This window comes from Saimiri boliviensis, chromosome 15, assembly GCF_048565385.1.
Source record: "Saimiri boliviensis isolate mSaiBol1 chromosome 15, mSaiBol1.pri, whole genome shotgun sequence".
Taxonomy (NCBI): Eukaryota; Metazoa; Chordata; class Mammalia; order Primates; family Cebidae; genus Saimiri; species Saimiri boliviensis.
This window is the reverse complement of record NC_133463.1, coordinates 52406617-52421947: the sequence shown is the minus strand read 5'-3', so window position 1 is coordinate 52421947 and position 15331 is coordinate 52406617. Positions and strand designations below refer to the sequence as shown.

At 37.6% G+C, this 15331-nt stretch overlaps 1 protein-coding gene across 6 annotated transcripts in view; it reads left to right on the top strand.

Moving 5' to 3' along the window:
- Positions 1-15331, top strand: part of UBR5 (ubiquitin protein ligase E3 component n-recognin 5) — a 149824-nt gene that overhangs the window by 118929 nt on the left and 15564 nt on the right. For 3 of the 6 annotated variants that reach the window (XM_010351417.3, XM_003940676.4, XM_010351419.3), the window contains exons 41-50: positions 2826-3056; positions 4187-4260; positions 5411-5583; positions 5674-5787; positions 7415-7635; positions 8764-8884; positions 8973-9071; positions 11670-11913; positions 13191-13302; positions 14567-14711. In XM_010351417.3, the coding sequence (XP_010349719.1) occupies positions 2826-3056; positions 4187-4260; positions 5411-5583; positions 5674-5787; positions 7415-7635; positions 8764-8884; positions 8973-9071; positions 11670-11913; positions 13191-13302; positions 14567-14711 (1534 nt within the window). Of the gene's footprint in view, positions 1-2825; positions 3057-4186; positions 4261-5410; positions 5584-5673; positions 5788-7414; positions 7636-8763; positions 8885-8972; positions 9078-11669; positions 11914-13190; positions 13303-14566; positions 14712-15331 lie in introns of all 6 variants that reach the window. The other 3 variants (XM_010351416.3, XM_010351415.3, XM_010351418.3) reach the window with 1 other exon arrangement.

The following is a 15331-nucleotide window of genomic DNA, read 5'->3' as shown; positions in this document are numbered from 1 at the left end:
CAGGATAAATGCCTTTGTTAACTCTGGGTGGATCATACAGTGAGGAAAGACAGGGGTCTAGGAGATGACTTGGAAAACAAGACAGTGATAGGTAACAGTTACTAAAGTAGGGCAGTGATGACCAAAAGGAGGTGTGATAAGCACTGAAAGAAAACATAAACAGAATTTAGGGCCTTATTGAGGGATTTTTTTTTTTTTTTTGAGACGGAGTTTCACTCTTGTTACTCAGGCTGGAGTACAATGGTGCGATCTCTGCTTAACGCAACCTCTGGCTCCCAGGTTCAAGCAATTCTCCTGCTTCAGCCTCCTGAGTAGCTGGGACTACAGGCATGCACCACCATGCCTGGCTAATTTTTGTATTTTTAGTAGAGATGAGGTTTCACCATGTTGACCAGGATGGTCTCAATCTCTTGACCTCGTGATTCACCCGCCTTGGCCTCCCAAAGTGCTGGGGTTACAAGCGTGAGCCACCGCGCTGGTCTTTTATTGAGGGATTAAGTAGGAGGGGCATCATTTATATTTAGACCTTGATTCTGAATAACTAATAGGAAAATTAAAGAGAAAAACCTAGGGTACGTGTAATGGACAAATTTGCTTTTGAACACGTGAGAACTGGGCAAAAATAATTGGTAGAAATGTCAAGTATGCAGAATTGAGTGCTTGGCAAAGATAACTGTACTAGAGATAGAGATTTGAGAGGTAGCAGCTTTCCTGTCCTAGAAAATGTGCTCCACAAAGAGACAAAAGCCTTATCTTTGTTAGGCTTTAGTTCTTAACCCCAGGGAACACAGAATTCTGATAACAGGTCTTGATTGGTGGCAGTGTTCTCTCTTCTCTCTCTCTGTCAGCTTTAATGTAGTGATTCACCCATTACATATAATTTACTCATTTAAAGTGTCTAGTTCCATAGTTTTTCAGTCCTGTATAACTTTCATCACAATGAATTTTGCAATGTTTTAATCCTGTCTACTGGAAACCAGTTAGCAGTCATTCTTCATGTGTCCCTCCTTTGCCTCTCTAAGCAACCATTAATCTTTTCCCCTCTCAGTGGATTCTGGATATTTTACGTAAATGGAATTATACAGAATGTGGTCTTTTCTGACTGGGTTCTTTAACTCAGCATAATGATTTTCAGGTTCATCTATATTTAGCATACATCAGTACTTCATTCCATTCTTTTTCATTTCCAAGTAATATTTCATTGTATGAGTATACTATATTTTGTTTATCCATTCATCAGTTGGACATGTGGGTTGTTTCCACCTTTCCACTGTTATGCATAATGCTCCTATGAACCTTTGTATATAGATTTTTGTGTAGATAGGTGTTTTCAGTTGTCTTGAATATATACCTGGTTATGGAATTGTTGGGTCATACGGTAACTCTGTTTGTAACCCTTTGAAGAACTGGCAATACTGTTTTCCAAAGAGGAAAACATTCTCATTAGCAGTGTATGTATGAGAGTTTTTGTTTTTCCACATCTTCACCAGCACTTGTTATTATCTGTCTTTTGTTACAACCATCCCAGTGGGTGTGACCTAGTATCTTATTGTGGCTTTGATGTGCATTTCCCTAATGGTCAATGATGCTGAACATCTTTTCATGTGCTAACTGGCCATTCATATATCTTCTTTGGAGAAATGTGTATTTGGACCCTGAGACTGAGTTTCCTTCTTGTTGCCCAGGCTGGAATGCAAAGGTGTGATCTTGGGTCACTGCAGCCTCTGCCTCCCGGGCTCAAGTGATTCTCCTGCCTCAGCCTCCGGAGTAGCTGGGATTACAGGCATCCGCCACCACGCCCAGCTAATTTTTTGGTACTTTTAGTAGAGACAGGGTTTCATCTTGTTGGCCAGGCTAGTCTTAAACTCCTGTCCTCAAGTGATCCATCCACCTTGGCCTCCCAAAATGCTGGGATTACACGCATGAGCCACCATGCCTGGCCTCACCCATATTTTAAATTGGCCTGTCTTTTAAAATTGAGGTATATGAGTTCTTTATCCTGCATATAAGCCCATTATCAAATACGTAATTTGGGAAGATTTTGTCCATTCTCTGGAATATCTTTTCACTTTCTTGATTGTATGCTTGAAAGTGCAATTTTAATTTTCATAAAGTCCAGTTATATCTGGGTTTCTTTCTTTTGATTTTTGAGACAGAGTCTCAGTCTGTTGCCCAGGCTGGAATGCAGTGGTATGATCCTGGCTCATTGCACCCTCCACCTCCCAGGTTCAAGCAGTTTTGCCTTAGCCTCCCAAGTAGCTGGGATTACAGGCGCCCGCCACCACACCCAGCTAATTTTTGTATCTTTAGTAGAGACATGGTTTCACCATATTTATTGCCCAGGCTGTTTTCTTGTGTTGCTTGTGCTTTTGGCGCCATTTTAATAAAGTGACAAAGTATGATCCCTAGAACAGCACCTAAGAGCTATTTAGAAATGCGAATTTGGGGGCTTTACCCCAGACCTACTAAAACTCTGGGGATTAGGCCAGTGGTCTGTTTTAATAAGCCCTCCAGGTGATTTTGAAGGACCCTGAAGATGGAGAATCACTGTCTTCAGGGAAGGAGTTCCTTTTGCCATTCCAAAGGATGTTGGAATTTCTTTTCTGTACAAAGTATAAGACTGTAAATCATGCACAGTGGTTATATTTCTAAAGCTGAGCAACAGGCTTAATTACTTTCTATTTATGAATATCCTCAGCTCCTAATTTTGCATATGTATGATAGTAAATTTCATATTTGTGGTGGTGTTCTAATAAACATTTTCATTTTTTTCTGTTCTTATAGACGTGCCAAATAAACATTTTCATTTTTTTCTGTTCTTACAGACGTGCCACCTTGCTTAGCGCCCGTCAAGGAATGATGTCTGCACGAGGAGACTTCCTAAATTATGCTCTATCTCTAATGCGGTCTCATAATGATGAGCATTCTGATGTTCTTCCAGTTTTGGATGTTTGCTCTTTGAAGCATGTGGCGTATGTTTTTCAAGCCCTTATATACTGGATTAAGGCAATGAATCAGCAGACGACATTGGACACACCTCAACTAGAACGCAAAAGGTATCATACTTGCCATGAGGTTGATTTAAGAAATAATTGCTTGGTGTGATCTTCTTTAGTACATTGTCAGATTTTGGGGTAAGGAGAATAGCATTGCAAAAGAGAAATAGTACAGGACCATTTCATTTAGGAAGGTGGGCTTGAGTTTAGCCAACCTGTCCCCACTGCCACTCTTCAATTAAAATGGGAAACCTAAGAATCCAGTTAAACTTCCCGCTTGAGATAGTTTTATCTGATTATCTGTCTTTTCATTTTTTTCCTTTTTTGTGTGTTTTGAGACGGAGTTAGCGATCTTGTTGCCCAGGCTGGAGGACAGTGGCGTGATCTTGGCCCACCACAACCTCCACCTCCTGGGTTCAAGCGATTCTCCTGCCTCAGCCTCCCAAGTAGCTAGGATTACAGTCTTGTGCCACCACGCCTGGCTCATTTTGTATTTTTTGTAGAAACGGGGTTTCGCCGTGTTGATCAGGCTGGTCTCAAACTCCCAACCTCAGGTGATCCACCTGCGTCAGCCTCCCAAAGCGCTGGGATTACAGGCATGAGCCAGTGCCTGCCCCCACCCCCCCACCTTTTTTTTTTTTTTAATAAAAGAAACTGAGTCACTCTGTTTCCCAGGGTGGAATGTGATGCAATCAAAGCTCACTGCAACCTTGAACTCTTGGGTTCAGGTGATCCTCCTGCCTTAGTTTTTCCAGTAGATAGAGCTTAAAGGCATATGCCACCATGCCTTGCTAATTTCTTAATGGTTTGAAGAGACAGTGTCTCATCATGTTGCCCTGGCTGGTCTTGAACTCCTGGCCTCAAGTGATCCTCCTGCCTTAGCCTCCCAAAGTATTGGGATTATAGGCATGATTACCATGTCCAGCCCATGTTTTCTGTTAGTTTGTGTAGGCACTCATTATTTCTTGGGTGATTTGCTTTTTCTTCTATTGAGTCCATTTTGTAATAATAGTACATAAACCTGTTGACTCTACCATTTCCCAGATTCTGAAACTATACTGCAGTGTTTGAAATTGATTAAATACATTAGTGATCCTTTTAGTGAGTTTTTGTTTGTATTTCCCCTTACTTTTGCTCCTGTTCATATTATACAAATACTTGGTTTAAATGACTCACTTGTCTTTTTAAAGGACGCGAGAACTCTTGGAACTGGGTATTGATAATGAAGATTCAGAACATGAAAATGATGATGACACCAATCAAAGTTAGTGCACAGAAAATCTGCTAATCCAAGAAATGGCTGCCTCAGTAGTTCCCCTTCAAGCTTTTTAACTTCATTATTTTCTGTCTGGGTGGGAATTTCTCTTTTCTTCTCTATGTCGCATTTCTTACATTTTCTGTCCATTTTTGATTACACATTCTTGCATTATACATTTTAAAACTAAGGATGTATTAAAGAAATGTTACACACTTTCCAACCGTATTTTTAAAATCTATGTCTTTTTGTATTTGTCTTAGTTTTATGGTTACCTTTATTCTTAATATACTCTTAACTACATTTAATAAAATCTTAACAAAACCTTTAATATTGATGCAAAATAGATTTAGCCAAGAAAATGAGAATTACCAGTTATAACTTCCAGATACCAGAACTCTAGTAATTAATGCAATGAAAAGAGAAAATATCCCAACTCCAGACTTTTCTCTAAAAGTTTTAATACCATAACACTTCTGAGTCTAGTGAAGTTTATTTGTGGGTTTCAGTTATTTCAGTTGGTGCCAAATAATGCATTCTCCAGTTTCTTACTATCAACTAGTGCTTTTATTAGGCCTATAGAAAGACAATTGACCTAATTGCTATTTCTTGAGAACCCAGCCATAGCTTACTGCTGTTTATACACAAACAAGGCACTGCCAAAGTTTTATTCCGTTAAGGAGAGTTGGTGCTAGTGTGCTGACTTAGTGTTGAGATACGTAAGTTGCTCAGACATTACTCTCTGTTTAGCAAATGCTCAGGTGTCAGCTCCTGATCATCGCCTCTGGAGTTGTCAGTGAGTTGGGTCCTGAATATACTCATTAATCTAACTGTATTTGGGTGGTGGGTATCTCAGGAGATGAAGAGGAGGATATAGGAAACCTCTGTCTAATATAAAAGGGCACAATATTGATAAATGCTGATTTTTATTTTGCATTTTTTATTGTAACACACATAACATAAAACCATTGTAACCATATTAAACTGTTACATTTACTTTGAAAAAATAACAAAATTTTGGACTATTCACTTGTTTTTGAGTGGCATTACAATTTTTAAAAGAGATAAGAATTTTGGATTGAGCAAATTAGAGGTTTGTTATCCTAATCTAGTAATTAAATAATTTTCCTAAAAAAAAATTTTATCTTTTTATGTTTAGGTGCTACTTTGAATGATAAGGATGATGACTCTCTTCCTGCAGAAACTGGCCAAAACCATCCATTTTTCCGACGTTCAGACTCCATGACATTCCTTGGGTGTATACCCCCAAATCCATTTGAAGTACCTCTGGCTGAAGCCATTCCCTTGGCTGATCAGCCACATCTGCTGCAGGTGAATTAAACAAATTAGTCTTAAGGTTTTTTTCTAATTTTTTTCTTTTAAGTATTCAATGTAACTAGAATATTTCTGTTAAAATTCCAGCCAAATGCTAGAAAAGAGGACCTTTTTGGCCGTCCAAGTCAGGGTCTTTATTCTTCATCTGCCAGTAGTGGGAAATGTTTAATGGAGGTTACAGTGGATAGAAACTGCCTAGAGGTAAGACTGTAAAAGTTTTTCTAGTATATTATTTATTAAGAACAACTTGTTCCAGCATATAGATTTTTAGAAACACAGTAATTCAGAGTATTATATTTTCTGATATAATAGAAGTGTCAGAAATTCCTGCCTTGTGATACAATAGGAAGAATTCCAACACTGTCATTAACTTGCTGTCAGATTACTTCATCTATAAAATGGCAGCCTCCTCATATGCTTTGTTCGTTCCACAGAGCTGATTGTTGTATGTGGCAGAAAATTTAAATTTTCATATATAATAAAAATATGTAGATGACATGTAATTTTGGCTATAACTTGCTGAACTAATTTTACTCAAGACTGAGGATAAATAAGGTAACATTAGTAATGATACCTAATATTTGTTGACTAATTCTGTCTCCTGGGCATTGGTCTCCATCTTTATAACAATGTTTGATAGAATGCATTATCACCCTAATTTTATGGGTAAGAAATTGAGTCTTGAAGAGAGTAAATAAATTTTATGTGGGAATGTTTGTGTCACATAACTAGTTAAGCAGTAGATCTAGTTTTGATCTGATTTGGGAGCTTAAAATTAAATGCTACTGTTTTTCCACTGAAAAAGTAGTAAAACACCAAAAGGCAGGTTTAGAAGACATGTAGTTAAAAAGGATTTTTTTTATTATCTCAGTGATAAAGGAGAATGCACTACTGAAAATATTCAAAATATATGAGACTTAAGTACCGCCAATATTATCAAGATTCCTTTAAAAGTTCCCTGAAGTTCCAAGGCAGAAAGTTAGTTTATTTATTTTTTAAATTTTTTGAGACAAAGAGTCTTGTTCAGTCACCCAGGCTGGAGTGCAGTGGCACAATCTTGGCTCACTGCAACCTCCACCTCCTGGGTTCAAGTGATTCTCCTGCCTAGTCTCCCAAGCAGCTAGGAGTACAGTTGCCTGCCACCACACATGGCTAATTGTTTTGTATTTTTAGTAGAGGTGGGTTTTCACCATGTTGGCCAGGCTGGTTTCCAACTCCTGACCTCAAGCAGTTCGCCCACCTTGGCCTTCCAAAGTGCTAGGATTACAGGAGCAAGCCACAGTGCCCAGCCAAGTGAATTAAAAGAAAAAAAAAAAAAAGTGATTGGGCGCCGGGGGGCTCACACCTGTAATCCTAGCACTTTGGGAGGCTGAGGTGGGTGGATCACGAAGTCAGGAGTTTGAAACTACCCTGGCCAACATGGTGAAACCCCATCTCTAAAAGTGTAAAAAACATTAGCTGGGTGTGGCGGCAGGCACCCGTAATCCCAGCTACTTGGGAGGCTGAGGCAGGAGAATCGCTTGAACTCTGGAGGCGGAGGTTGCAGTAAGCCAAGACTGCGCCACTGCACTCCAGCCTGGGTGACAGAGGGAGGTTGCATCTCAAAAAAAAAAAAAAAAAAGTTACCTGGAGGTTGGTGTGGTAAATGCATTAGAATTGGTGGTCAGCCAGGGCCATCAGACAAAAGAACCACTGAAGCTCCAGAAAGTGAAAAAAAAAAAAAACAACAACAAAACTTGCATATGATTCCTGTATTACTAAGTTGAGGACAAAGTCTAATTAGTTTTTTTCCCCTTAATTTGTAACTTTTAAATGTAAATATTCATAGGTTCTTCCAACAAAAATGTCTTATGCTGCCAATCTGAAAAATGTAATGAACATGCAAAACCGGCAAAAAAAAGAAGGGGAAGAGCAGCCCGTGCTACCAGAAGAAGCTGAGAGTTCAAAACCAGGGCCGTCTGCTCATGATCTTGCTGCACAATTAAAAAGTAGCTTACTAGCAGAAATAGGACTTACCGAAAGTGAAGGGCCACCTCTTACATCGTTCAGGTATTTGCTAAGATCCTTTGTTTTTATTGTTCAATACACAGTTAAAGTGTATATATATATCCATGTCTAGTTACCATTTATAGATTTGGTATTATCAGCTCAGCTAAGGGGAAACTGAATAATTAGAGTAGAACTTTCTAGATTTGTGATTCACACTTATCTATGCTCCTTTGCCAATGTTGTAATTCTCTTACAAGAGGTAGGTTCTTTGCTTATCTAATAAAAATGTTAGTTTATACTGTGGTTCTGTATGATTTGACTGTATATTTTTTGGTCACATGGTATAATAATTTTTTTGCTTAGATTTGAGCTAACACGTTAGTTTTGAAAATAAGATACACTGTATATACATTGTCTAACAATCATATAAGGCAGGGGAGAATTATGGACTTGAGTGGCCCAAGCTTCCTAGAAGCAATATGGATTGAATTGAGATGGTTAGAATGTGCAGAAACCGATTGGAGAGAATTAGAGGTAGGGAGGCCAGTTAGAAAGATGTTTGTTATTATTAATAGTTTCAGTTAGTTGAGGGAAAGGTGCCGAGGCAGAATGTTGACTTCAGGGATAGAAAGGACAACATGGAAAGGAAGAGAAACTTAAGACGGACTTGATCACTTTGAAGGAACAGAAGGAAGAAAAAATCTTTAAGTCTGGGCAGTAGGGAAAGAGGTGGTACTACTGAAAAAAAGTCAGGAGAACTATCATTGTGGTGAAGAAACCATATGAAATGTTAGCCATGCTGAGGTTGAATTGAGCATCACTGATGTGAATATATTTTCAAAAGGGAAATTCTGGTTCATGGCGAAATCTTGAAGTAGAAGGTGGATCTGGGAGTCAGCTAGATGGAGATGGACACTGGACTTTAAGGAGAGGAGGCAAAATGAAAGGTGAAGATAAAACATAGCCCAGGGATTTTTTCATATTTGGAAGACAGAAGGAATAAGGGAGGAAAAATACTAAGTTCTGCAGGGAACAAGTAGCTATGAAAACGTTCTGTAGTAGACAGGACACAGTTTACAGAAGTTAAGAACTCAGAATTTTTTTTTTTAAAAGTAAATTACTACTGTTGTACAAAAACCAGTCAGTCTTTGAAATTGGCTAAATTATTCCGCCCGAATTTACTTACAGGCCACAGTGTAGCTTTATGGGAATGGTTATTTCCCATGATATGCTCCTAGGACGTTGGCGCCTTTCTTTAGAATTGTTCGGCAGGGTATTCATGGAAGATGTTGGAGCAGAACCTGGATCGGTATGTGTTTTGTGCACTTTAAATTCCATTCTGCTCGATAAGCACATATTTCAGAGAATAATCTGTTACGCTTTTCTTTTTTTTTAAGATCCTAACTGAATTGGGTGGTTTTGAGGTAAAAGAATCAAAATTCCGTAGAGAAATGGAAAAACTGAGAAACCAGCAGTCAAGAGATTTATCACTAGAGGTAAAGGTATTTAGATTTTCTTATACTATACCTATAGTATGCTATTTATATAAATTTTAAAACATGCAAAATAATAGCTTTGCTTAGGGTTATGCACTTACAGTTAAAAATTTAAAGAAAATAAAGAAATGTTAACCACCAAGCTTTTTTTTAATGTAACCACCAAATTTAGAATACTGGTTTTCTCTGGCAGTTTGGTTTCCTAGCATCCTCTAGGAATTTTTTTTGTTTCAGTTTTTAAGTATCATTATGCATTCACTGAATAAAACATTTATTTATGTGTTTAATTCCATTGAGACTATTATTCATATTGATGCTCAAATTATATCTTCTTTGGCTAATGGAAGTCTTGAGTCAATTTTGATTCCTGAGTACTTTTGACACGACCCCAATAATTTTTGATAACTTTCTTACTTTCTGGTATGTTTCATCTTGTGCGTTTCTTGTCACAGGCCTTAATTCAGCCATTTCTTCAAGTAGCCCTGACTCTTTTAGTAGGAAATTGCGTTTTGAGATAGGGTTTCATATTGCTACTGGGTTGATCATGGTATCTAGGCCTTTTTAATTGATACAGTTTGGAAATGCACTTTAATTTGTTCTTTTTTAAAAAATCAAATAAGAAATTAATATTGATACTCCCAATTCAAATCCAAAATTTAGGACCACAGGGTGGTGGTTGTTATTTTTGCTGCTTTTTTTTTTTTTTTTTTTCGGAGACAAGAGTCTTGCTCTGTCACCCAGGCACAGTAGCATGATACTGGCTCATTGCAACCTTCACCTCCCAGGTTCAAGCGAGACTCCTGCCTCAGCCTCCTGAGTAGCTGGGATTATAGGTGTCCACCACCATGCCTGGCTAATTTTTATATTTTTAGTAGGGACAGCGTTTTACCCTGTTGGCCCGGCTGGTGTCAAACTCCTGACCTCGAGAGATCACCTGCCTTGGCCTCCCACCTTGCCTTGCTTCTTAGGTCTTTATCTCCTTTCTTTCAAACTGAATATCCAACTTAACAACATTAATCAAATTACTCATTTGGTTTAATGCCCAACATACACAGAAGCAGTCTTAGAATTACATCACTAGAATCTGAGTTGGAAGCATCGCTTGAGTCCAGGAATTCAAGGACAGCCTGGGCACCATAGTGTGAGAGACTCTGTCTCTTAAAAAGAATTATAACATCAACACTACCACTAACAAAATGGTTATTCAAAGTAGTTTATTTGCAGATTTTTGTCCTTAGATCATGTGCAGTTACAGATACACCATTAAATAATTTTGTTTTAAAGTCACTTGAAGTAATTCTTTGTGTGATTTTGCTACCAGCTCTATGTAATTAGGGCCTTTTGTTTAATTTTGTGCTCAGATTTTAGGGATTCCTTTTTTGGTTTTCTTTTGTAATCATTGTAAAATATCTACAATGTGGCAAAGTGAGCTCTACTAGAATGGATATGTCTAGTTTCCATTCTGTCTCTTTTACCATTTTTTCAAAATTTATTTCCTTCCCTCCCTTTTGAAAAATATAAGCATATGTATGCATTAATTACATACCACCTCTCACCTACCCAAACATACTATATATTTTATCCCATCTTGCTTTTCCCAGTTAATAGTATATCCCAGAGAAAATGTGAGATGTTGTTACCTTCCTTTTATAGCTGCTTAGTATACTGCAGCCTGGGTCGTTACCCCGGGTTTGTAGTCAGTCCCTTGCTGACTAGGTATTTGAGCTTGTTTCCAGTCTTTTGCTGTTCCAGATAGTGTGATGAATGGCTTTGTGGGTTTTTTTTTGCTAGTGTGTCCCTGAGATAGATTCTTAGACATGGAGTTGCTAGGTCAAAGAGCATGTGCATGTAATTTTGCTAGACATTCATGAATACTTTTGCACAGTGGTTGCATAATTTTGCATTTTCACTGTCAGTGTGAGAATGCCTGATTCCTCACAGTCTTGCCAGCAGTTACTGAATTTCTAGATTTTTGCTAATCTGATAGGTAAGTAATAGCATCTCAGTATAGTTTGAATTTGAATTTTTCTTATTTTGAGCAAAGTTAAACATTATTTCATATATTTAGGATAGTTATATTTAACTCAGTTAATACGTTTTGCTCATTTTATTTTTCTAAGTTGGCTTTCTCTTAGATTTCAGAGGCTCTTAATGTAGCTGTAGGTGATAGACACACTCATTAATGAATAGGTGTCTTTGTGAGAGAAGGTGCAAACAATTTTTCCAGTTTGGTTAATTCCCTTGCAGCCTCCTGCCTGCTTAGCTTGTCATCAAGGAATTCATTTGTGTGTTTTTCTAGTGTTTTTTTTTTTTCAACATCCCTGACCATTTGGTATTTTGGTATATCCCACAATTGAACAGATTATTGTTTTCCAATAGACCTTTGAAAGCAAGTGTTAGAATTGCATTAAATTCTGTTGTCCTGATTTAATTTGCAAGACAGTCTTGTGTGCTTTAAAGTGTTGTATTTGGTAATGGATAAGCTTCTGAGAACTTCGATTAGTTTTAGCTTTGATTTTCAGATTTTACATAGAAAAATTCAAGCTGTCTTGCAATATTGAATTTATTACTTCTTGACTTCTTGATGTGCTTTAATAGGTTGATCGGGATCGAGATCTTCTCATTCAACAGACTATGAGGCAGCTTAACAATCACTTTGGTCGAAGATGTGCTACTACACCAATGGCTGTACACAGAGTAAAAGTCACATTTAAGGATGAGCCAGGAGAGGGCAGTGGTGTAGCACGAAGTTTTTATACAGCCATTGCACAAGCATTTTTGTCAAATGAAAAATTGCCAAATCTAGAGTGTATCCAAAATGCCAACAAAGGCACCCATACAAGTAAGTACTCTACACAAAACAAGCATCATAAAAATTATTTCCTTATTCATCAACCAACAGTGGTAATCGTGGATTATATATGTGTGAGTGTATAAATTTACATTTTTAAATAATTTTATTCTAGATTGATTTAATCTTGTTTATTCTAATTGACAGCAATTTGATCTTGTACAGACACATTTATTTTGATAAATGTTTGTGATTATGCTAGTTAGTTTTTCATCTCAATTGTTACATGTTGTGGAGGGGCTGGGTAAGAGGTTGTAAGATACATGATGATATAAAAATTCACCAAGCAAATCACAGCATTTCCTCCACTTCAATATTTAACTCACACAGTTTGAGAAAAAAGATGCTATTCAAATTACGATTTCCAAACTTGCTACTGGTCCCCAGTGAGATAAGGACTTGGCAACCAAATGTAAATCAACTGTGTCATGAAGCTCACTGTTTAGCAAGACTTTAAAAAAAAAAATCCCGGTGCGAGCTTATTACCTCACTGAGGATCAGCACTTTTGGGTTAGGACCCTTAGCTAAGATTTAAGATTACAGTGAGCAAAATTTAAAATTTGTGAACATTACAAAAGCCTTAGGAGATGATAACTGGTGGTTCATATCAAGTAGGAGCAGAAGATATCAGACTTGTAGGTAGATAGAGGCTGAATGAGATGTAGAAAGACTTGAGGGTGAAAAAATGCTGAGCGTTTCTAGGTTTTCATCAATTTCACCATTTCACTTTATATAATATTACAATGAAAAGAAATTTGGAGATGTGAATGAGGAAACTGGGAAACCATAACATTTTAGAAGTATCTTTTTTGTACACTTGCTGAAAACCATACTCTAGCTTGGGCTTAGGAATTTAAAAATAATAATAGCTAATATTCTGGCGGCCTTTAATGCTTTCATGCCAAAAACTAAGAACAGAGGATATTTAAATTACTCTAATCATGTGAGAAATTTCAGGATTATTTATAGTGACACTATCATAACCTCAGTTGCTATATATTATTTCACAGCTTTGACATGACAAGGAAGAAAATTCATTAACAAATATTGAGTGAACATCTATTATGTGCCAGGTACTTTCTACACAATCACTTCCAACCCTGAAATCCATAGGGAGAGAAAGGCGTTAGCAACACAGATGCTAGGGAAGATGATCTTTAGCTGTCATTTTTTTTTACATTTGTCTTATTTCTTTGCATTGACTTTGAAATTTAAGGTAGTTGCATTTGCAGTCATCTAAATAAAGTATATTTCTCATTTTCTTCTAGGTTTGATGCAAAGATTAAGGAACCGAGGAGAGAGAGATCGGGAAAGGGAGAGAGAAAGGGAAATGAGGAGGAGTAGTGGCTTGAGAGCAGGTTCTCGGAGGGACCGAGATAGGTAAATTTTGTATCTTTTATTCAATACCACCTGTTTGAATGAATTGGCGATAAGCCTGTAAATGAAAGAATCTTAATTATGGATTTTTTAGAAAAGTAAAGTTTTAATTTTGAATTTATGTTTAGTAACTAAGAATAAAATGCAATAACTAAGAATAGTCTGTTAACTGGTAATTCTGCTTTAAAAACCTAGAGGCAGTTGAAATTGTATTGAAATTATATTCATTTTAAATTTATCTGACTCAAGTTCCTAATTGTTTGAAGTTTTTATTTATTTATTTATTTTTTGAGACCGTCTCACTCCGTCACCAGGCACCAGGCTGGAGTGCAGTGGTGCGACCTCGGCTCACTGCAACCTCCGCCTCCCGGGTTCAAGCAATTCTCCTGCCTCAAGCCTCCTAAGTATCTGGGACTATAGGCATGCACCACCATGGCCAGCTAATTTTTTGTATTTTTAGTAGAGACGGGGTTTCACGATGTTGGCCAGGATGATCTCGATCTCTTGACCTTGTAATCCGCCCGTGTTGGCCTCCCAAAGTGCTGGGATTACAGGCATGAGCCAGCGCGCCCGGCCTGTTTGAAGTTTTTTACCCGTATCATTCTCTCCTAAGTTTATCTTAAAATTCTTAATTTTTCAGGCCGGGCAAGGTGGCTCACGCCTGTAATCCCAGCACTTTGGGAGGCTGAGACGTGTGAATCATCTGAGGTCAGGAGTTCAAGACCAGCCTGACCAACATGGTGAAACCCCATCTCTACGAAAAATACAAAATTAGCCAGGTGTGATGGTGCATGCCTGTAATCCCAGCTACTTGGGAGGCTGAGGCAGGAGACTCCTTGAACTTGGGAGACGGAGGTTGCAGTGACCTGAGATAATGCCATTGCACTGCAGCCTGGGTAATAAGAGCAAAACTCTGTCTCAAAAACATAAAATCTTAATTTTGGCAGATTGTGCTGTTTAAATCTTTGAAGTTTTCTCATCAGAATGGGTTGCACTTTACTTTTGACTAAAATTTCCAGATTTGTGTGTGGACTCTTGATATCTAATATATTAAGGTCCTATTCCCTTACAGTAAAATTTCTAAATTAAATAACTAGATCTAGATAATCTTTATTTCCCAACGATAATGTCTTGGCATTCTACCATCTTGGTACCATAACTGATTAACTTACATGCTCTGGTTTTCTAACGTTTTTACTAGTCGTGCTAATATTTTTACTTGGTAGTCAAAGGAATTGAAGTCATAATAGCTTTCTTCCTCTTACAGAGACTTCAGAAGACAGCTTTCCATTGACACTAGGCCCTTTAGACCAGCCTCTGAAGGGAATCCTAGTGATGATCCTGAACCTTTGCCAGCACATCGACAGGCACTTGGAGAGAGGCTTTACCCTCGTGTACAAGCAATGCAACCAGTGTGTACTGTGTACTTAGTCACCTCTTAACTGGCTGTGATTTTTTTTTTTGCTTTTGAATTAAAGATGGTGTTTAAAAAAATTGTCAACTACTGGCAAAACCACATGGTTGAGGACTGTTTTTAGTTCTGCAGTAAGAAGGAAGCTTAGGGAATAAGGCAGTGTTTACTGGACAATAACTGTATAGCTTGAATTTTTATTTTTCTCCACCCACCTTAGGTTGGGACCTATTCTACCTTCCTTACATACTAAAGAATTTGCTGTGCATTATATTTATTTGTATCTTTATTTGAACAAATTATTACTTCTTTTGGAGTAGACTATCTGTTAGCAAGCTGTAGGTGGAACACATTAATGCTGATTAGTATTGCAGGGAGAATTGTATTTTGAATGTTCTGTCAAGTACACAAATTAGTTATCTTTTTTGTCTTTATGCATAACAGTATATATATATTTTATAGCAAAAGAATAATAGAAAAAACTATTATTTCTTGCAGTAAGTCATCAGCCTTAAACATAGGTATCTTTTTCTCTTCCCTACCTGCCTCTTTTTTTCTATGCTAAATAAAAGATATTTCTGGCTCTCTAATGAAGAAGAAGAAAAAAAGGAAGTTACATAT